Source organism: Miscanthus floridulus, chromosome 1 (genome assembly GCF_019320115.1).
Source record: "Miscanthus floridulus cultivar M001 chromosome 1, ASM1932011v1, whole genome shotgun sequence".
NCBI lineage: Eukaryota > Viridiplantae > Streptophyta > Magnoliopsida > Poales > Poaceae > Miscanthus > Miscanthus floridulus.
The window spans coordinates 48364240-48387607 of NC_089580.1; the positions used below are offsets into that span (position 1 = coordinate 48364240).

Consider the following 23368-nt stretch of genomic DNA (forward strand, 5'->3'; position numbering starts at 1 on the left):
ACTTTGCATTTGAATCTCCATATTTATACTGAACAACTCCTTAATTAATGGACAATATGCCACATAGACCATTGTAAGAGTTGCTCCTTACTTATTTTATGAATCATTCCACAGCCTATCCTCACTCCTTGAAGTTAGAAAATAAATATAATGTACATAGACCTTTCTAGTGTATGTATTCAGATGGTTTCTTATGTTAATTTATAGAATAACATCATCTGGGACATAATTGGTTGTCCTAGTTAATGCAAATAGCTCAGCAATACAAGCAAGACATATACAAGAAAAAATATATAACTATAACTCCCTTCTTTAAGCACCCAGGAATCCATGGCCTCTCCGCACTTCTGGTACTATTTATTTCCTTTTTTTCTTTTTTCTTTTTATTTCTTTTCTCTCTCTTTTTATTTCTTCTCGCGGATTTTTTACCTCTCGAAAGACCGGCGCAGCGTCGTCCTATCATGCTGGTTCTAATTATGGATTGTCGAAAGAAAATTAGGCACGGTTGGCATAACCAGAGTGTCTCAAACAACCGCGGTTCGTCAATGCACTCCGTACAATATATTATCCATTCTTCCCGTCGTCCGTGCTCCCAAAAACCCTAGGCCGCGCCTCCATCTATTTCTTCCCGGAGCCTCGCCGCCGGCACCGACGAGAAGGTTCGATTAGGGGAAAGAGCAGGAGAATGGGTGAGTTCGACGACTACTGGGCGCGGGCGTACAGAGGCGACTCCGGGGTCCCGCACTCCGACCCGCAGTGCCTCGTTTCCACCTGGACGGGCGCCTTCGCCCTCGGCGCCGCGGCCTGCGTCCATCACCACGCCTCCGCGCTCGCCTCTCACCTCAAGTCCCTACCCACCAGGTGAGCTTCCGCATCCACGCACGCGTGCGCTTAGAGTTTGTTCCAATTCTCCTGATCTTGCTTGCGGTTCAGACCATGTTGATACCAGGGATCGCAATTTATCACTAGATACATATGATTGGGCCTAGTCCTGCATGTACATGCGATTAATGTGATATGTTGAGCTAGTTATGGATGAGATGTGTGTGTTCTTAAACCAGCAATGCAATTGCCATCAAGATGCCTGTGTAAAGGTTCTGTGAATTTAGTATATTGACCAGGCAACTAGACTAAATACCTCTTAAACCCGTTATGTTTGGACCAGAAAATTTCTTTGTTGGACATACTCTGTGTCTAAAACTGCTTTTAGTCTACAATGGATCAAGAGACTTATCCATTGGAGATATCTTGAGGGGCTGGCCCATGGTACATTATGGACCTTTCCGTTTCTGTAAACTTGACATTGCTGAAAACTTTTAAACCCAGACTTTATATGCAAAACAACAAAATATTCATATCCTGATCTTGTGTAACTACCACCAGTCCACTACTTTGTGATCATCCAAAGATAAGGCAACACCATGGTATATTGTCATGATACACTTCCCCTAACCATTTTGGTTTGTCAGTGAATTGTTGTTTATGCATAATCACACTTTTGTGTGAATATCAAATAAATATACTATGTGCGTGCGTGGCCAAATTTAATCAGACCTAGAAAGTTCAGCATCGATCCTTAATCCCTTTCTGATACCAAACATGCAGATTTGTTTTGAGGGTGCATAATATTTCTGATGGGTTTATTGTGCTTCGTCTATGCTACTTAAATTCTATTTTTGGATGGGAAGACGATGGGGTGGGGCCCTATTGTTAATTTGAGCTAAATTAAATATGTGTGAAAAAAGAAAGTAACAAAGTCGATGTGGCAGAGCAACACAGTGCTTGTAAAGGATTAAGACATGGTCAAGTGCTTTAGATATTTACGCCTATTAAGCACAAGATGTCTCATTCTGTGGCCCTTGAGGGATAGAGAAATTATGAAGATCTGCTTCATACTTTTTTCTGTGAGTAAGCTGCTAGATAAATATAATCAACAGTTACCATTCCAAATCACTTTTTATTTTGGCTTTTGATCAATGATCCCTGCAAGGCTCCAATTGACAATATGAATATGGTGGTCTATGTAGTGCAGCACCCTCCCAAAGTTCAAAAAAATCTTGACATGATAGATGTACGGTGTACTCCCCAACATGTAATTCCATCTCAGATGTGCACAACAGCACACTGAAATTGTACATCACCATTTTGTTTGCACATTTATTTTTTCTTAAACAAATTATGGAGGTTTGGTTGAAATCTGTTTTTTTTTTCTAAGGTAAATTGGTTTTGTACATCTTTTATCTTGACAAATATGAATGGAGATGGTGAGAACCGTCATCTAGTTGGTTATGAAGCATCAGGCATGGCCAGATCGAGTAGCCTATGTGTCTTCCAATATATCTCTTCTTGGCTGTCTTTCCTTGCACCTCTTTGTTACCAAGTACTGCCATATGAAGCTCCTTTTGGCTTTTCAAGCCTGCATCCCATAGGGGTCTGTTAGCAGCTCGTGCCGGTGGTCCCCTCAGGGTCACCATGCCCTGGAAACTCAAAGAAAGGGCAATCAGAACTTGCCCTCCCTGCAATGCATAGCGAAAAATGGCCACAAACCCACCAATCCTAGTCATTAATTGTCGAAGGGGAGCTACCAATGTGTTTTATGCAATACTAGTTTCACCAGCTCTGGCTGTGTCTCCTTCCATGACCTCACTTGACTGCCCGAAAGTCAGTGGTGGATGCAAGATAGAAATTTATGGGTGGGGTGCCACCTCTCCCTCCTGCCCCTCCTCTTCGTTAAAGCACCAGCTGGTAGGCACACGTTCCCCCTCCTTTTATAGTGTGAAGTCTGTACGATGTCCACTTCTGTGGAATTTGAAAATTGATTCTGTTGATGTGTGTGCGTATTACACTTTACGAGGCGCACTACTTTGTGGGACACCACTTCTATAGCAAATGCTCTCATTTGACGCCTTTGTGGACTGTGGAAGCAGCGGTGGGCTGAATCTTTCTGCTTGGGTTGATAGTACACCTCCGCAGTCTGTAGAAAGGTATATAATTGCATGAAGTATGCGACATCCTTGGCGAGGATGTGCTGGCTGATGATCTTTGTTGGGCCGAACACTGGACCAGCCCAGTCACTACTGCAATCAGCCTTGGGATTGCCAGATCAGTCATCAAATTTGTCGGATTCCAATCATGATAGTAGAATCACAGTGTGCTTAGGCCTAAGGGTGGGAATCAAGCAAAGAAGACCAAGTCTAGCTCGTGGACCCCACTAAACTGAGGGTCTATTCACCAGGATTATCTAAATGCATATTCATTGCCTCTTGCATGCTCATGCAAATTGCCAAAGAGGAATATTGTCCACCAGCTAGACTAGGTTTTGGCCATGTCCTTCAGCAAATTTCGCGATTGGGTGGTGTCCAACAATTTTTGCCTATATGTTGAGGGAGGCAACAGAGATGGGCTTAATTCCAAGTTAACGATGTTCAGTGAGAGCTTTGGTAGTTTGCGGTCTACTATGCGTCATGTTTGTCCACATTGCCAGCCTGCTCTAGATTGATATCCCCACAGGTTGTGCAGACCATTTATGTTCTGCCGAACCATAGTGTTTATCCCACAAATAGAAACAAGCAGATCTCTTCCACATTGTGTACTGGCCATTTATTGTCAGTGCGACAGACAGTGAAGTAAGTGGCAAAGGTGATTAATCGTTGTAAGTGAACTATGACACATTTTCCAGTATGTATTTGTTGGCGCTCTGTGTACTTACCAACCAGCATTGGTTACCTGAAGAGGAAGGTGTTGATCACTTGATTGAGGCCTGGGGTATCATGATCATTTCCTCTCCTTAACCTGTCCTAAAAATCCTATAAATGGTTACATTTATGGATGGAAGAAGTATGATCAGGCTTTGCTTTATGATGACTGCCGACCACCAATTATATTTATCAGTATCTAACAAAATTTGTTCATTATGTGTAGCATTGAGGCACACACTGAAAAACTTGTTCATTATGATCTGTCAACAATTACAGTGGCATATTTGACTACTAAATATTAAATGTTGTGTAGCCTCTTAAAAGTGAGCTTAAAGTTTAGGAAGAAATGAACAAACCAACGCCGTTTTTAGTTTCTGTTAGAACCGCTGCTACTTCCTCTGAGGTTGTAGCCGTGTGACGTGGGAGGGCGAGGATGTCTCTCTCCTCGGCGGCGAGTGTGCGATGCCGTGCTGACGGCCGGCGTCGAACACAAGAGCAGAGGAGGACGTTGAGGCTAACAGAGCAGGAGAGATTGATATCAATCTCCAGCTAACTCTTTATTAAACAAATGTTTAGGCTATATAGCCAAGTGTTCCACAATTCACTAACTAACTAACAAACTTTAGCTGACTTAACAAACTCAAATCTGAGATCCTAGATTTAAGGAACTGAAGCCGCTCTGGCCGTGGTCACCATGCAGCCGCATGCACGTCGCGCGCGTCGCACGCTGCTCCGCTGCATCCTTAGCCACGGCTCCGCTTGCGGCGCTGGTAGACGCGGCCCACCATAACATCACTCCCGTCGTCGACAAATAGCTCGTCCTCGAGCTGAAAGTCGGGGTAGGCCGCGCGGAAGTCGTCGACTGGTTCCCAGGTGGCGTCGGTCTCCGGTAGGCCGGCCCACTAGATGAGCACGTGCCAGACCCCACGGCGCAGCTGCGAGCTCAGGGCGCGTTTGGGTGCTTCCAGCAGACGACCGTGGCACATGGGTGGCAATGTCGGAGTAGTTGTTGGAGGAGCGCCATGGAAGGGCTTAAGAACGCCAACGTGGAAGACATCGTGGATGCGCGCGCCGTCTGGCAGTCGAAGGCGGTAGGCGACGTCGCCCACGCGCTCCATCACCTGAAAGGGTCCCGCGTAGCGCGGGCTGAGCTTACTGCGGGCATCGGGAACCAACGACTGGGCGGGGCGGTGCAGGAGACGGAGCCAGACCCAATCGCCGATGTTGAACTCTAGAGGGCGGTGATGAGCGTCGTAGTGGCGCTTGGCGTAGTGCTGGGCTTGCAACAGCCGGTCACGTACATCGGCGAGGAAAGCGTCGCGGTCCAAGAGCATGGTGTCGACCATAGCAGTGCGCGCCGTTGCTGGTTCATAGGGCACCATCGGCGGAGGATGGCGACCGTACACCACCTGAAACGGGGTGGTACGCAAGGCGGAGTGGAAGCTGGTGTTGTAGCAGTATTCGGCCCATGGGAACCACTCCAGCCACGCTCGCGGCCTGTCGCCGGTGATGCATCTCAGGTACATGGCGATCGTCTTGTTGACAGCTTCGGATTGTCCGTCCGTCTGAGGGTGAAATGCGGTGCTCATGCGCAGCTGCACACCTGCCATCTTGAACAAATCCCTCTAGACGTGGCCGGTGAAGATGGGGTCGCGATCGCTGACGATTGACGCCGGAAAGCCGTGGAGCTTGACGATATCGGTGAAGAAGGCGCGGGCGACCGACGAGGCCGTGTATGGGTGGCCGAGCGCTATGAAGCGAGCGTACTTCGAAAAACGGTCGACCACCGTGAGTATGACGCTCTTGCCGTGCACCTTGGGTAGCCCTTCGACGAAGTCCAAGGAAATGTCAGCCCAAACTTGCGAGGGGACGTCGAGCAGCTGGAGGAGGCCGGCGGGGTGGAGAGCCTCAGTTTTGTTCCACTGGCAGGTGGAGCAGGAGCGGACGAAATCCCGCACGAGCGTGCGGTCACGGTCGACGGCGAAGTCAAGGCGTAGGCGCTGTAAGGTCTTCTGGACTCCTTCATGGCCCGTTGTGTGCGCCAGCTGGAGCACCGCCGGAAGCACACGCGACGTCGTGGGTATGTAGACGTGCGAGCCGTAGAGGATGAGGCCGTTGGCGACACGCCATGGCATGCCACGATCCACGACAATGTGTCACGTAGCTGGCGTAGGGAGGCGTCCGCGGCGAGCTCAGTGCGTAGGTCGTCGTAGAGGCTGAAGGTTGGCGCCGAGACAGCCGCCACGCGCGGATCCTCATGTTCGTGACGCGAGAGCGTGTCCGCCGCAGTGTTCAAGCGGCCAGGGCGAAACTCAACTGTGAAATCGAACCCAAACAACTTACTTATCCATTGGTGCTGTGGAACCATGGAGAGGCGCTGGTCGAGGATGTATTTCAGCGCGTAATGGTCCATGCGGATGACGAAGCGACGGCCCCAGAGGTAGGGTCGCCAATGGCGCACTGCCTGTACGAGGCCGATGAGCTCACGCTCATAAGCCGCCACCTTCAGGTGTCTGGCGGCGAAGGGCTTGCTGTAGAACGCGAGAGGTCCCGCGCCTTGGTGCAGCACAGCGCCGAAGCCAGTTCTAGAGGCGTCGCAGTCGACGACGAAAGGCTTGGTGAAGTCCGGCAGGTGAAGTACGGGAGCAGTCGAGAGCGCCTCCTTGAGCGCTGTGAAGGCGGCAGTCGCTTCTTCCGTCCAGTGGAAACCTTCCTTGCGCAGCAGCTTGGTCAGGGGAGCCGCCACCGTGCCGAAGTCTTTTATGAATCGCCGGTAGTACCCGGCGAGTTCGAGGAAGCCGCAGAGACACCGTGTCGAGGCGGGCTACGGCCAAGAGGCCACGGCCTCTACTTTGTCGCCGTCCATGGCTACGCCCGAGGCCGAGATCACATGGCCCAGGTATGCCACCGAGGTGGTGCCAAAGGCGCACTTCGAGCGCTTGATGTGTAACTGGTGCGCACGGAGGACGTCGAAGACGGCGCAGAGGTGTTGTAGGTGCTTGGACCAAGAGGCATTGTAGATCAATATGTCGTCAAAAAATATGAGGACGCACTTACGAAGGAATTGGCGAAGCACGGCGTTCATCAGACTTTGGAACGTGGCTGGTGCATTGGTGAGGCCGAACGGCATCACAAGGAACTCAAAGTGCCCGTGATGCGTCCGGAACGCGGTCTTCGCGACGTCGTCCGGGTGGACGCGGACTTGGTGATAGCCCGCACGTAGGTCCAACTTCGTGAAGAGGCGTGCGCCATGAAGCTCGTCGATGAGCTCTTCCACCACCGGGATCGGAAATTTATCTTTCACCGTGGTGTCGTTGAGCGCCCTGTAGTCGACGTAGAAGTGCCATGTCGCGTCCGCCTTCTTGATGAGGAGTACGGGCGCGGAGAAGGGCGAGGTGCTGGGCCGGATGATGCCCTGCTCAAGCATCGCCGCGCACTGAGTCTCTAGCTCGTCCTTCTGGAGTTGCGGATAGCGGTACGGGTGGACTGCCACCGGCGCGGTGTTCGGAAGTAGATGGATCCGGTGATCGCAGGCGCGGGGCGGCGGTAGCCCTGTCGGCGCGGCGAAGACGTCGTTGTAGGAATCCAGGAGGCGATCGAGGAGGGCCATTTCGGAGTTGCGCAGGGCGTGGAGGCGGCTGGTGGAGGGAATGTCCCAACGCGTCGAGCCGATGCCTTTCCAGAGAATGCATCGGCCGTGGCGCCAGAACGCCATGCAGAGGTCGTCGAAGTCCCATAGGATGGGACCAAGGGTACGCAGGTACGTGGTGCCCAAGACGACGTCATAGCAGTTGAGCGGAATCGCGTAGCAGTCAACGGTGAAGTGCTCCTCGGCGATGCGGACAGCGATGTCGCGCGTGAGGCCGCGGCACGCGACGCGGTCACCGTTGGCGACCACCACGCGGGTGCCCTGGCTGTCGTGGAAGTGGAGGCCGACGCGGCGAGCAGCCTCCGTGCTGATGAAGTTGTGCGTGGACCCGGAATCGACGAGGGCGGTCAACTCGTGGTTGCTGAAAGGTCCTTGTTTGGTTTTGGTAATTGAGTGACAACTTAGGTGGACTAATTGTGTTTATGTGAGATACACAGGTGATTAGTCCACAGGTACATGTGTGTGAGCAACATATGCCATGGAGGTGAAAATGGCTTGGAGATGTTGCAAAGCTCACACATGTGATGATGAAGGAGCTTATTGCACATGAGACATGACATTGAGTCATGTGATCAAGGTGGAGAAGATCAAGACAAGACTTGGCTTGATGGACCGGCTGCAAGCGTGAAGGGCAAGTCGAAGGCTTTGGAGTGATGGACCGCGTGGCGGTGAAGCTTGAGCAAGACTTGGCGCCGATGGACGATGGCAACGGTGAAGAGCAAGTAGAGTCAAGATCGATGAACCAATATGATCATGTGATGATATGGAGTGGATCATATCATTGTTGATCGTGTTGGTGCATGTGTTGCATCGACATTGGAGGAGATGGAATGGAATGCGCAAGGCAAAGGTATAACCTAGGGCATTTCATTTCACCGGTCATAGGTGTGTAGAGAAGTTTATGACCGGGTTTAGGATAGATGGCCGTACTATCAAGAGGGGCAAACTTGTTTGCATATCGGTCATCTAGTGCCACTCGAGTGATCTAACTTTGCATTGTCGCTAGGATCGAGTGGCGTGGCAAGTTGAGTGGCTAACATCCTTTGAGAAATGATTGTGAAAATGCTAACACACATACACATTGTGGTGTACACTTGGTGGTGTTGGCACATTTACAAAGGCGGTGGTGTTTGTAGGGGTGAGATGGGTTTGGGTCCCTCTCTCCCTCCCGCCGAGCTTGTGAGGCGGGATTCGGCGCTTTCGGGAAAATGGAATGTCTATTTTCTATTGCGTCGGATGCAAATTCTTGTGGTTAGCACACTTGAGCAAGGGTGAAGAAAATGGAGAAGATGCTGGCGTCGGTCAACTGACCGGACGCTGGATCTAAATGCACCGGACGCTGGCAGGCTGCGTCCGATCGCACTGACGTACGGTGACGCAGTAGTTGGAGAGTGACCGGACGCTGGCTGCGTCCGATCGCGTTCGACCGGACGCGTCCGGTCATGCTCGGGAGCTTACTGGAAACGACCGGACGCTGGGGGTTCAGCGTCCGGTCAGTTGAAGCTGGAGCGTCCGGTCAGGTCAAGTGACCGTTGGAACCGGGACACGTGGTAGTCTGTGGGCGACCGGACGCTGAGGTCCAGCGTCCGGTCAACACGACCGGAGCGTCCGGTCGTCCCGACCGTTGCCCAGTGAAGGGGTAACGGCTAGTTTAGCCCTTGGGGCTATAAATAGAAGTGGCCCTCGGCCATGGCTGGTGTAGAGCACCTTGGGGGACTTTGTGTCCATGCTTGAGAGTGCTTGGGAGCCCTCCATCACACACATACTTGATAGTGATCATTCGATTGTGTGAGTGAGCGATTCTAGTGCGATTGCATCGTGAGGTTGCATCGAGTGGCACTAGGTGGTCGAGTTGCAAGCCGGTGGTGCTTGTTACTCTTGGAGGTTGCCACCTCCTAGACGGCTTGGTGGTGGTCTCCGTCGAAGCGCGCAAGAAGCTTGTGCGGCGCTCCGGAGAAGTGCTTGTGAGGGGCATTGTGCTCGCCCCGCGGGAGTCGCGAAGAGCAACTCTAGTAAAGCGTGTCATTGAGCTACCCTCACTCAAGGGGTAGGTTCTGGCGGCGCCCGACGTGCGGGCTTAGCGGGTGATGCTAATTAGCCGCCGAACCACCAAGTGAGCGGTCGACACAACGGGGACTAGCGTGTTGGCAAACACGTGAACCTCGGGAGAAAAATCATCGTGTCAACCTTGTTCTTCCCGTTGGTTTGCATCCCCATTACACAAGCTTGCAATTACTTCTATACATATTAAGCTTGTGTAGTTGCTCTTGTAATTAGATAGCTTGTGTAGCTTGCTATTTACCTTCTTGCTTGTGTAGCATAGAAGTAGCTCCCTTGCGTGGCTAATTTGGTTTTAGTAACCTTGTTAGTCACATTGCTTAGTTTGTGTAACTAAGTATTTGCGCTCTCTAATTAGGCATTGGTTGCCTTGTTATTGAGCATTGCTAGTGAGCTTAGTTAGCTTTGTGCTTTTGCTTACTAGCATGTGTAGGAGCTCCCTTGTTGTTTAAATTACTAGTGGCATAGGTTTGTGTGACCTTGCTCCTAGAATTATTTAGGAGAGCTCTAGCTAGCCCGGCACCTTTGTTGCATAATTGTTATCTTTGCAAGGTGCTAGTGAACATATATAGTGGGGTGTAGTCTTGGCTAGACCGTTAGTTTAAATTCCGCATTTGTATCGGTTAGCCAACGCGATTAAGTTTTAGAAAAGACTATTCACCCCCCCTCTAGTCGCCATCTCGACCCTTCAAGTGGTATCAGAGCCCGGTCTCTCATTTGTGGTCTTCACCGACCCGAGAGGATGGCGGCTTATGGGCTAGATGTTGATTGTCCACACATTTTTGATGGCACACACTTTACACGATGGAAAAATTGGATGATATGCAATTTTAAGTTTATTTGCCCTCAAATGTGGTGGATGGTAGATGTAGGCTTTTCTCATGTGTTAGATGAAGATAATCTAACTCAAGCACAAGAGAAATGCCTAGATCTCGACATCCATGCTACTAACATCATGTATAGATCTTTGCATGATTGCATATTTGGAGAGATCATGGACATGAAGACCGCCCATGAGATTTGGAGTTATCTCAATGAGAAGTATGGGACGGTCTCCGATGATGATGATGAGCCCAAGGAGGAGGCACATGAGTGTGTTGAGCATAACCACAATTTGGTGATTGTGGAAGATTGCTCCACCTCATTGTCAAGTGAGAATGATGATGATCAATCCACTACAAGTTCACTTGACAAGGTTGATGATGATGCCACAAGTGTTGCAAGTGACGATGCTACCCCATGCACACTTGATGGTAATGATGGTTCATGCTCAAGCCATGATGATGCTACTACAAGCCCATCCACTACACCACATTGCTTCATGTCACAAGGTGACACTAAGGTATCAAATGATAATGTGGTTGATCATATTGATTCATATGATGAGCTTGTTAGTAGACTTGCTAGCATGACCATGTCTTTAGAAAATGAGAAAGCTAAAACATTAAAATTAGAAAGTGAGAACTCATTTCTAAAGAACTCTTGTGAAGATCATAAGAAATTACTTGACGCATATAAATCTTCACTTGATGAGCTTAAATTGAATCATGAGACACTACTTGCATCTCATGATGAATTATTAGAAAAACAAGCTTCTCTCATTAAAATATTTACAAAGAAACTTAAAAATAATGAGAGCTCATCACATGGGTCAAATGATCAATCACATGTTGTTGCTAACCCTTGTGATGTAGGCAAGAAGCATGTATCCACCTCTTGTGATGATTTATTAGATATGCCATGCTCTCCACATATAGATGCTTGTTCTACTTCTATGTCTTGTGAGACTAACCTTTTGAAGGAGAACAATGAGCTCAAAAATGAAGTGAAGAAATTGAGCAACAAGTTAGAGAGGTGCTACAACTCAAAAGTCACCTTTGAGCATATGTTGAAAACTCAAAGAAACTATGGTGACAAGTGTGGCCTTGGCTTCGAAAAGAAGATGACAAAGGGCAAAATGAAGAGAGAAAGAAAGATGAAGAAGCTACAACAAAGAAAGCTCTCTCATACCATGTGCTTCCGGTGTCATGAAGTGGGACACTTTGCAAATGGTTGCCCTAACATCGAGAAGCTCAAGAAGCTAAAAGATGAAGAGAGGCTTAAGCATGTCAAGTGCTTCAAGTGCGGCACTTGGGGTCATCTTACCTCGATGTGCCCAACCAAGGAATTGGTGAAGCAACAAGTGAAGCCTCAACCAAAGCCACAAGTTGAGCAAGAGAAGACACCCCAAGAGCAAATCAAGATCAACCATGAAGATGGTGGTGATTTGATGATAAAGAAGAAGAAAACAAGAAGGGGTGGAAAGGCAAGGCATCCAATGCAAATACAAGATGCCAAGATGATGAGCAAGAATGACAATGAGAAGAAAGTCTATGCTCACATCAAGTGCTTCAAGTGTGGAAGTATGGGACACTTTGCCTCTAAGTGTCCTAACAAGCTTGAGAAGAAGGCTCAAGCAATCCATGAGAGGCAAGGCAATGAGAAGCACCACATGAGCAAAGAAGAGAAGGCTCAAGCAAAGAGGAAGTGCTACTCATGCCGGGAAAGGGGACACATGGCACATTCATGTCCCCTAGGTAAAATTTCTAAGCCTATTTCAATTGATGATCATGATATGCTTAGAAAGGATGGCAATGGTACCTCATTGGTTGTAATTGCAAAACATCCCGCTATTCATACTAAGGCTACGCCTAAGTATGTTGCTCCTAACTTGAGAGGACCCAAACTTGTTTGGGTACCATCAAAAAGTGGATGATTGATTGTAGGTACCATCGGCATTGGAGGCTTGGTTCAAATGATATTCATCTTGTTGATCATGTAGTTGAGCCAAGTATTTCTATATGATGATCATTATCCCAATGCCATGACAAATTGAATGAAGTCCAAATGTGCTATAACATACAAGTGTAAATTTCAAGTTGTTGGTAATTCATTGGATATATTTGATGGCTTGCAAATATTTGAGTTGAAAGCTTGCTAATTGGATGATCATGAGCTAACCAAAGGTATATCTCTTGTTGATCATTTCATTTGGGTGCATATGAGTTGATTGAATTAGATAAATATGCAATGTTGCTTGCTATAAGATGATTGAATGGATAATTGCTTAGTAATCAAGTTTGGATTGATTTGTGTTGGATAAATTCATGAGATGACATTTAGTAAGTGATTTGAATGGATATATGTCTTATGGAAGTATTCAAACAAGTTAGTTTCAAGTTTGATTCATATGTGATGAAGAATAGCTCAATTGCTTGAAATCTGTCCTATATTCAAAATCTAAGCTAGCTGTGATCAAAGCCATGTTTGAGTATTGAAAACTTATTGGATTGGCATGAAAATTGGTGTACATGCTCTAGATTTATGGTATGAGATGCTGTATAAATTTCATGGAAATTAGATAAGAAATGCTTCGGTTTTGGAGTGGTTCTTGTCAGCTATAGTGCAGCAGTTTTCAGCATGTAGCAGTGGTGGAAGAATTAAAATTTGGCAGTCCATATGAGATCAAATGAAGCTAAAATTTTTATGGCTGATAGATAACTTAGTAAAGAACATCTCCACCAAATTTCGTGGTATTTGGATTTGTACTTTGAGAAATATGCTTAGTTCTTTGGAGAGTACAGAATCTGCCATAAAAGTGACAAGTATTGGATTGATCTAGAGTCACTTTGATTGAAAGGTCCTCAAGTTGGAAACATGTTTACAAGTGATTGAGGTACCTAAGTTTGGTTTTGAATTGATCTAGAAGCATGACAAGATATGAGTACAAGGCCATTTGATTGAGGAGTATACTTTGCACACTTTTGGTACTCAAATTAAAAGATCAAGATCAAACTCAAGATGAAAATAAAGTTTAAGTTCTAGTTGTGATTGGAGATCATTTGGTAGAAAGAAAAGGACTTAAACAAGTAGAAAGAAAAGGACTTAAAGAAGGAATCAAGGTTACTCATCAAGTTAAGTCCATCACTTGGATCAATCAATCAAGTTATTTCAAGTGAGTGTCAACAATGGTTCTTGGAGAGAGGTCACTTCTCCCTAGTGTAGGGGCTTGCCGCCTATGTGTAGGTAAACCAAGTGTGGTACTTGGAAGGCTAACATGGAAGTGGTGATCCAAGGAACATTTGAGATGCTTAGTTGAAGCAATCAAAATGATTGATCAAGAAAAGCAAGCAACACCCAAAAGAGAGCTAGTCATGATATTTCAAGTGGTATTCTCATATTGATGCTCTCATGCAAGCAAAGATCAAAAGATAAAGCAAGTCAACCACAACAAGAAAGTGCACTTGATCATAAGTGGTATTCATTTCATATGGGTGAAGAATGAGATTCAAATTGGTATCTATTGGTCTTCACCAAGCTTATAATTGGACTTCACATTGCTATTGGAGTAATGAATTGGAATCTATGTGACTATCCTCTACTCCAACATAGCAAAGGTATCATTGTAATGTGCATGATCATCTCATCCCTTACTAGTATGCGGTTAGTGCATATAGTACATGCTTCATAGGATCATGCATTACAAATGAAATGTTTTAAATTCATGGCATACCACTATTGCTTGAATGATTACTTGATCTAGTGGTTAGTATATGAATTTGTTCATGAGCTAGTGAACCCAAGTACTTGACTTAATTTGGATTGCTAACAAGTGACAAGTACAACATTGGCAAGATAACCCTTGCAAGAGGTGTGAAGAAGCTTGTCATTGGTTCAAACCGGACTTGAAAGCTTAAGCAAATCAATTTAGTTCAAGTCACATAAGAAGCTCATGATAATGATAAGAGTACAAGCACAAGACAACAATGCAAATGGATATCTAGTTAGTATGTTTCAACTCACAAGTGATATCCTATAAGTGGTACTCATGAAAATAGCAAATGTTCAAGAAATGGTCTTTATTGATAAATCAAATAAGTGGTTCCATACTAGAAGATTCTTTCAAATGGTATTCACTTCCTACTAGTGGTATCTATACATAGTAGACGATGGTTCCACAAGTGATCCTCAACTTTAAGTGATCATCAAATAGAGAATGCATCCCTCACCTACAAGAGCTTAAGTGAAATAAAATGGATGACCCATGCATAAGAATGATAAGATACAAGTAGTACAAGTTGCAAATTCTAAATGGTATCTACATGCGGTGTCATTCCAATATTCAAATAAGGTCCATCAAAAATGTAAAATTGTAATCTCAACCATCTACCCCAAAGAGCATACCTTTGCATCAATGAGAAGCACACCTTTTATGGAAATTGATGACAAAGGGGGAGAGATTGTACAAAGATATGAAGCTTGATTGAATGGGGGAGAGAATGTACAATGGAAGAGATGAGATACAAAAGACATAGAGGGTGGACATGGACAAAGAGGGAGCAACATTGGAGAAAAGAATGGATCACAAGTCTTGGACAAGAGAAGCACACAAGTAGGGGGAGCAAGCTCATGAACTTTGATTGATTGCATTTGATATGTGCATATTCATGTGCTTGCATGCAATGCATAAGTTTTCAAATTCAATATGCATGCTTGTGTGGTGTATGCTAGTTATAGAACTTGGATGATGATTTGATAACTAGCATGCATAGGATGATAGCTAGACACTTGGTATGCTTTTCAAGTAATGCTAGTGCCTTGCTTTTAATGTTGATCTCACAAGGTATCTAGTGCTTTTATTTCCAAGTGATGTCTAGCTAATCATGGTGCTAAGGATGAACTTAAAGGTGCAACTACGATTGATACACGCTTCAAAGGTTTATTCTATACACCTTAGCATCATTTTGTAGTATTTACTCTCCCACATTTTTAATCTATGCATATGTGCAAACTTAAAGTCAAATACTCTAGCACATATGTAGGGGGAGCTAATACTACCATCTCGGGTTTATGGTACTTGTCCAAAATCATTTTGACATGGTAAAATTGCTTGGGCAAGCAACATGAATTCAAAAGAGCTTAATTTCTATATCTTTGTAGAGTTGTCATCAATTACCAAAAAGGGGGAGATTGAAAGGTCCTTGTTTGGTTTTGGTAATTGAGTGACAACTTAGGTGGACTAATTGTGTTTATGTGAGATACACAGGTGATTAGTCCACAGGTACATGTGTGTGAGCAACATATGCCATGGAGGTGAAAATGGCTTGGAGATGTTGCAAAGCTCACACATGTGATGATGAAGGAGCTTATTGCACATGAGACATGACATTGAGTCATGTGATCAAGGTGGAGAAGATCAAGACAAGACTTGGCTTGATGGACCGGCTGCAAGCGTGAAGGGCAAGTCGAAGGCTTTGGAGTGATGGACCGCGTGGCGGTGAAGCTTGAGCAAGACTTGGCGCCGATGGACGATGGCAACGGTGAAGAGCAAGTAGAGTCAAGATCGATGAACCAATATGATCATGTGATGATATGGAGTGGATCATATCATTGTTGATCGTGTTGGTGCATGTGTTGCATCGACATTGGAGGAGATGGAATGGAATGCGCAAGGCAAAGGTATAACCTAGGGCATTTCATTTCACCGGTCATAGGTGTGTAGAGAAGTTTATGACCGGGTTTAGGATAGATGGCCGTACTATCAAGAGGGGCAAACTTGTTTGCATATCGGTCATCTAGTGCCACTCGAGTGATCTAACTTTGCATTGTCGCTAGGATCGAGTGGCGTGGCAAGTTGAGTGGCTAACATCCTTTGAGAAATGATTGTGAAAATGCTAACACACATACACATTGTGGTGTACACTTGGTGGTGTTGGCACATTTACAAAGGCGGTGGTGTTTGTAGGGGTGAGATGGGTTTGGGTCCCTCTCTCCCTCCCGCCGAGCTTGTGAGGCGGGATTCGGCGCTTTCGGGAAAATGGAATGTCTATTTTCTATTGCGTCGGATGCAAATTCTTGTGGTTAGCACACTTGAGCAAGGGTGAAGAAAATGGAGAAGATGCTGGCGTCGGTCAACTGACCGGACGCTGGATCTAAATGCACCGGACGCTGGCAGGCTGCGTCCGATCGCACTGACGTACGGTGACGCAGTAGTAGTTGGAGAGTGACCGGACGCTGGCTGCGTCCGATCGCGTTCGACCGGACGCGTCCGGTCATGCTCGGGAGCTTACTGGAAACGACCGGACGCTGGGGGTTCAGCGTCCGGTCAGTTGAAGCTGGAGCGTCCGGTCAGGTCAAGTGACCGTTGGAACCGGGACACGTGGTAGTCTGTGGGCGACCGGACGCTGAGGTCCAGCGTCCGGTCAACACGACCGGAGCGTCCGGTCGTCCCGACCGTTGCCCAGTGAAGGGGGTAACGGCTAGTTTAGCCCTTGGGGCTATAAATAGAAGTGGCCCTCGGCCATGGCTGGTGTAGAGCACCTTGGGGGACTTTGTGTCCATGCTTGAGAGTGCTTGGGAGCCCTCCATCACACACATACTTGATAGTGATCATTCGATTGTGTGAGTGAGCGATTCTAGTGCGATTGCATCGTGAGGTTGCATCGAGTGGCACTAGGTGGTCGAGTTGCAAGCCGGTGGTGCTTGTTACTCTTGGAGGTTGCCACCTCCTAGACGGCTTGGTGGTGGTCTCCGTCGAAGCGCGCAAGAAGCTTGTGCGGCGCTCCGGAGAAGTGCTTGTGAGGGGCATTGTGCTCGCCCCGCGGGAGTCGCGAAGAGCAACTCTAGTAAAGCGTGTCATTGAGCTACCCTCACTCAAGGGGTAGGTTCTGGCGGCGCCCGACGTGCGGGCTTAGCGGGTGATGCTAATTAGCCGCCGAACCACCAAGTGAGCGGTCGACACAACGGGGACTAGCGTGTTGGCAAACACGTGAACCTCGGGAGAAAAATCATCGTGTCAACCTTGTTCTTCCCGTTGGTTTGCATCCCCATTACACAAGCTTGCAATTACTTCTATACATATTAAGCTTGTGTAGTTGCTCTTGTAATTAGATAGCTTGTGTAGCTTGCTATTTACCTTCTTGCTTGTGTAGCATAGAAGTAGCTCCCTTGCGTGGCTAATTTGGTTTTAGTAACCTTGTTAGTCACATTGCTTAGTTTGTGTAACTAAGTATTTGCGCTCTCTAATTAGGCATTGGTTGCCTTGTTATTGAGCATTGCTAGTGAGCTTAGTTAGCTTTGTGCTTTTGCTTACTAGCATGTGTAGGAGCTCCCTTGTTGTTTAAATTACTAGTGGCATAGGTTTGTGTGACCTTGCTCCTAGAATTATTTAGGAGAGCTCTAGCTAGCCCGGCACCTTTGTTGCATAATTGTTATCTTTGCAAGGTGCTAGTGAACATATATAGTGGGGTGTAGTCTTGGCTAGACCGTTAGTTTAAATTCCGCATTTGTATCGGTTAGCCAACGCGATTAAGTTTTAGAAAAGACTATTCACCCCCCCTCTAGTCGCCATCTCGACCCTTCAGTTGCCAATGGCGATGCGGAGCTGCATCTCACATTTGTTCATCCACGCTAGGGGATCGTCCGTCCCGTCGAATGTCGGAAAGGCCAGCTTCTGGAAACGGGCCACACCGCGGGCGTCTGCGTGGCCCTCGTAGTGTCTCGGGGCGCCGCGGCCTTCAGAGTGGCCGTCGTAGTGGCTCGGCGGCGGTGGAGGTGGCGCGCTGAAGGTAGGGGGTGGCGAAGGAGAATGGGGAAATGGGATCTGGGTGATGGGCAGCGGCGCTGAGGGTACTTGGGGTTCAGCCGACGCCGCCGAGTGAATCACGACGGAGCCGGTTGTTTGCGCCGCGGGAATGCCGCCGTAACCCGGCATGCCATACGAAAATGAGGCCGGGGGTGGACTGCTCGCGGACGGACCGTTGGCGGATGACGAGGCCCGCCCCTCCAGGGCGGACAGGCGCGTGGCGAACTGCCCCATCTGGCGTTGCAGTCCAAGTATGGCGGCGGTGAGGGGGTCTGGGGAGGAGGAATCTCCCGGTATAGGAGGCGCGGTGGTTTGCGGGAGCGGGGCGGTGGTGGTGGGTGCGGCGGTGGTCGTTGGGTGGATGGGAGGAATGGCGGCGGAGGAAAGGGCGGTGGTGGGAACGCCAGTCATCGGACCTGGCATGTCCGATACCAGATTGTTAGAACCGCTGCTACTTCCTCTGAGGTTGTAGCCGTGTGACGTGGGAGGGCGAGGATGGCTCTCTCCTCGGCGGCGAGTGTGCGACGCCGTGCTGACGGCCGGCGTCGAACACAAGAGCAGAGGAGGACGTTGAGGCTAACAGAACGGGAGAGATTGATATCAATCTCCAGCTAACTCTTTATTAAACAAATGTTTAGGCTATATAGCCAAGTGTTCCACAATTCACTAACTAACTAACAAACTTTAGCTGACTTAACAAACTCAAATCTGAGATCCTAGATTTAAGGAACTGAAGCCGCTCTGGCCGTGGTCACCATGCAGCCGCATGCACGTCGCGCGCGTCGCATGCCGCTCCGCTGCATCCTTAGCCACGGCTCCGCTTGCGGCGCTGGTAGACGCGGCCCACCATAACAGTTTCCTCCTTTATTAATGCAGCTGAAGCAAAAAATGACTTTGAATTGGAACGGAAGGGAATAGATATTTTGTCTTGTTTTTTTTAGCGTAAAATACAGCAGGGGAGACCCCCACTGTAGAGATTTATTAGAAAAAAAGGAGGCACTGTACAAAAGGGAGGCTTTACCCAAGCCAAAACACGCAAGGAGACCTGCGAAACTAGGAGAGGGAATCTATACAGAGGAGGAACTCATTACGTTCGTTTCAAAAAATCTACAAGCCAGCAATCAGTCACTCATTTGCACATTGATTCGAAAATCACATGGCCAGTAATGCAAAACCACCCAGAACTGTTGTTAGTATAGGTCAATGGCAAACTTGACCACGAGTCTTTCTTGCAGTGCTGGCTGCATTACTGGAGTTTGGTATCATTGGACTCTTGACACTGTTCAATCAAATATATAAATGTTTGCTGCGGTGCACGGACGTTTAGGAAGCTTGCATACTGATACTCCAATATGCCGAACACCTGTATTCCTCCTAACTTAACTGTTATTGTTAAAATGAAAACCAGAATATTAGTAGATTAACCAATAGAACTACCATATTAACTTTTTAATGTTTAAATGGAGAAATTAGAAAAAATGGTTCTCGCGATTTCACTATAAATTATTTTTCACCAGTAGCATATCTATAAATTTTGCATGGTTTTACAGAATCTTCTGCCACGGAGCTGCCATGTTTATAGATTGTTTGGATAATCTGTTCTGGATTTCAATCTAACGCTCGCAAGTTTTATGGCACCCATCAAATTTAGGCATATGCTCTGAGTCTTATGTGTTGGGATTCAAATGTTATTTTCATCAATCTGAATTTGCTAAGATTTTGGGGTCGTCCATCCTTTTCATTCTTACTTTCTTATTGAATGAGTCGTTTGTCATTCTTTATTTTCAACTGTTCTAGTGTTATCCTTAGCATTTGAGATGCATGAATTATTGTCCTTTTCCTCATTGTGAACGAATGGTATATTTTTTTTATAAAATCTGTCTCGATGTTATGGCTGTATGACTGTATTTATGGAATCCCATTTATTAACATTCCGTGTTTTTCCTTGCCCAATACAAGTTGATTGACATTTATCTCAGCTGGCAAGACATGACATTGGTGCTTGATCAAAAGCGCTGGAAGAAAATTCTTGAGAAGAAGCAACAGAAAGCTTAAGGTGAGCCGATTTCTCCTGCCATATTAGGGTTAGCTGATGCACATGCTCACACTTATGTTTAAGTCAATGTGGTACACTTTGTATCAGATGATGACAGTCGATACCAATCATGTCATGTTTTAACATGTTTCAGTTTCCCCTTGTGTCATCGTACTTTCCAACTACATGAGACAGTTGACTGAGGTTGTGTCAAGTCATCAATTGTGGTGCAGAAAGTTTAAGAGTTCTCTCTTTCGTTGAGGCTCTACTTTTTGGTTCCCTGTGTAGTGTTGAAACCCTGTGAAAACAAATGGATTGTGTTTAAACACCCCCCCCCCCACCCACACACACACACACCCACCCCACCACCACCAAAAAAAATGTCGTGTTTGCTCCAGCTCAAATCCTTAGATGGCGTTCAGATTTCAGAATGATCTGTTCATTGGTAGAATCTCTATGATTTTTTCAACAAATATGTCAAATGAGCAAATTGTTCACAAATTATGTTCCAGATCACGGCTTAGTACCTGTTCTTGTGTTCTTGCGCTGCTGCACGCCGCGGCCGGTAGTTCCACACCGGTCGTGTGGCCACGGCCCGCGCCACCCACTCGATCCTCGCCGAGGCCGCCGCCATACTCCCGAGCTTGACGATGCCGGCGCGCCTTGCATCCTGGATCTAAACTCGATCACTCGTCCCCTGCCGGATGCATGTTTAGCGGCTGCAGCCAATGTGAATGTGCCAGGGTTTGACTTGGGTGACGAAGGACGGATGGCCTGGGGCCGGTGGCTGAGGGAGGCAGTGCCGGGGGCTGGCGACGGAAGACACGGGAGGGAGCGCCACAAATTATGTTCCAGATCACAGCGTAGTACCTGTTCTTGCACTGTTGCACGCTGCGGTAGTTCCACACCGGTCACGTGGCCGTGGTGCACGCCACCCACTTGGTCCTCGCCGAGCCACCGCCATCCTCCCGAGCTCGACGATGCCGCCGTGCCTTGCATCCTGGATCTAAACTCGATCGCTCGCCCCCTATCGGATGGATGTGCATCGGCTTCAACCGAAGTGAATGTGCAAGGGTTTGACTTGGGCGACTATGGACGGCCTGGGGCCAGTGGCTGAGGGAGCCAGTGCCGGGGGCGGCGGTGGAAGACACGGTTTGGAGCGAGCGGAGGGAGCGCCACAAATTATGTTCTAGATCACGGCGTAGTACATGTTCTCTTGCGCTGCTGCACACCGCGATAGTTCCGCCGCCGCCTGCGCCACCCACTCGGTCCTCGCCAAGGTTGCCGCCTTCCTCGCCAGCTCGACGATGCCACCGCGCCTTGCATCCTGGATCTGAACTCAATCGCTCGCCCCTTGCCGGATGGATGTGCAGTGGCTGCAGCCGATGTGAATGTGCCAGGGTTCGACTTGGGCGACGACGGACGGACGGACGACCTAGGGGCCGGTGGCAGAGGGAGCCAGTGCCGGGGGTTGGCGGTGGAAGAAACGGGAGGGAGCGAGCGGAGGGAGCGCGAGCGGCGGCGACAGAGGGAGCGTGAGCGACAGAGAGCCAAATCCACCGTCCAGCACGCGACACATGTGAAATCAACGGCTAGAAAAACGGTTGCTAGGTTCGCCCAAATCAACCAGTTGTCCATTAGCAATACTGTTATTTCCATATCAGCTCGCAAGCGGACCGCGTCTAACAAATGATTCCATTAATTAGCTGGGTATCCAAACACTTCCAGCTAATAGGTAGAGCAGCTAATGGATCCAAACAGGCCAGGCCCTCAGAAGCGAACAAGCCCTTTATGTACATCACACCTTTTTTTGTCACGACATTTCCTATCCTAGGCATCTAGAGAAGTGTCAGAAACACTTCACGTCCCTGCTCGTAGCGGATCCACTGATAACAAAAAATTCAGGTCTCCACTCTCCCGTCCTTCGCCTACGACCCCGCCGCGCTGGCCGACCTGAAGCTGACCACCTGCATGCTCCCATCGCCGCCTACCGCCTTCGATGGGATACACGGCCTGACTGCACTAGATCGCTCGCCCCCTGTCAGATGGATGTGCAGTGGCCGCACCTTTTTTACGACATTTCCTATCCTAGACATCTAGAGAAGTGTCAGACACACTTCTGGATATAAGTGTAACACTTCTAGATGTTTTGAGACATTTAATAAGTGGTAAAACATTCCACTCAGAACATCACATATTTTTTTAGGGGAGACGGCAGGGAAGCCCCCTACCTATTTTTTTCTTTTTCTATTAATATGAACAGAGACATAAAGTACATATGTACAGGGTACAAGGCTTGTAAAGCCCAAATAAAAAGAAAAGTATACATCATAAACTACTATCTCGCCACACAGAAAGGGGGTCAGCAGTGCTCTTCTTAGCCTTGATACACAAGCTAAGATCATCTTTGAGGGCAGCCTTCCAGTCCACCAGGGATGCTGCTTTGTTATAAAAAATGATTCCATTCCTGGCTTTCCAAATTGTCCAGCAGGCTATAGTATAACCCACATGATTTAACCTTCATCATGATTTCACAAAAGTCAACATGTTCAAAGCACTCTTTGGCTATAAATAGTACTAGACACACACACACACACACACACACACACACACACCATATGTGGTATATTGGAGGAATTCATTTTCATCTTATACAGCATCTCATTTTCGTCATGCGCTAATGTCAGTCATTCAGAGTTCCTGCAGCCATACATGGGATGCATTCAACTTGCACATGTTTCCTTTCGACTATACTGTGTAAGAAATAATTACGTACAAAGTGTTAAGCTTGGCCCCCGCCTTGGGGATGCTCCAAAAACAAATGTCATCCCTGCTGGGAATGAAGTGAACAAGGAAGAAGGCTGTTCTGAAGGTTTTCCAGCTACAAGAATATATGATGAAGATGTGAACATGAAATTTCTTGTCTGTGGAGTACCATGCACCCTGGATGCATGTTTGTTGGGCACACTAGAAGATGGTTTGAATGCACTGTTGAATATTGAGATTCGTGTGAGTAAACTTGAGCTAGAGCTCCTCCACCTCTTCAAGCTGAAAATCTTCCACATGGAGTTGTTACAATGCCTATATCACAACTTGCAGTTCTGCACAAGTGTCATTTCTTGTTTCTGGCAGTATAATTTATAAGACGGAGTGTGTAATTTGGGAATAAAACAAATATATGACAATTTTTTCAAAAAAAATTCAAATTATTACTGTGGATTCCAAACATCAGAGAAATATGTCAAATTGTTCACAAATTTCACAAATTATGTTCCAAATCACAGCGTAGTACCTGTTCTTGCGCT

At 47.3% G+C, this 23368-nt stretch overlaps 1 protein-coding gene across 1 annotated transcript; it reads left to right on the top strand.

Annotated features, from left to right (window-relative positions):
• Positions 1–626: 626 nt before the first annotated feature.
• On the top strand, positions 627–20130 carry LOC136482986 (uncharacterized). The gene is made up of 2 exons (XM_066480127.1): positions 627–861; positions 20008–20130. Exons 1-2 carry the CDS (start codon positions 686–688, stop codon positions 20081–20083), a joined length of 252 nt encoding a protein of 83 aa, XP_066336224.1. The 5' UTR covers positions 627–685; the 3' UTR covers positions 20084–20130.
• The last annotated feature ends 3238 nt before the right edge of the window (positions 20131–23368 follow it).

Coding starts and splice junctions, on each gene's coding strand:
- LOC136482986 (XM_066480127.1), top strand. CDS start 686: ATGGGTGAGTTCGACGACTACTGGGCGCGGGCGTACAGAGGCGACTCC. Junction 862..20,007: donor CTCAAGTCCCTACCCACCAG/GTGAGCTTCCGC, acceptor CATTTATCTCAG/CTGGCAAGACATGACATTGG.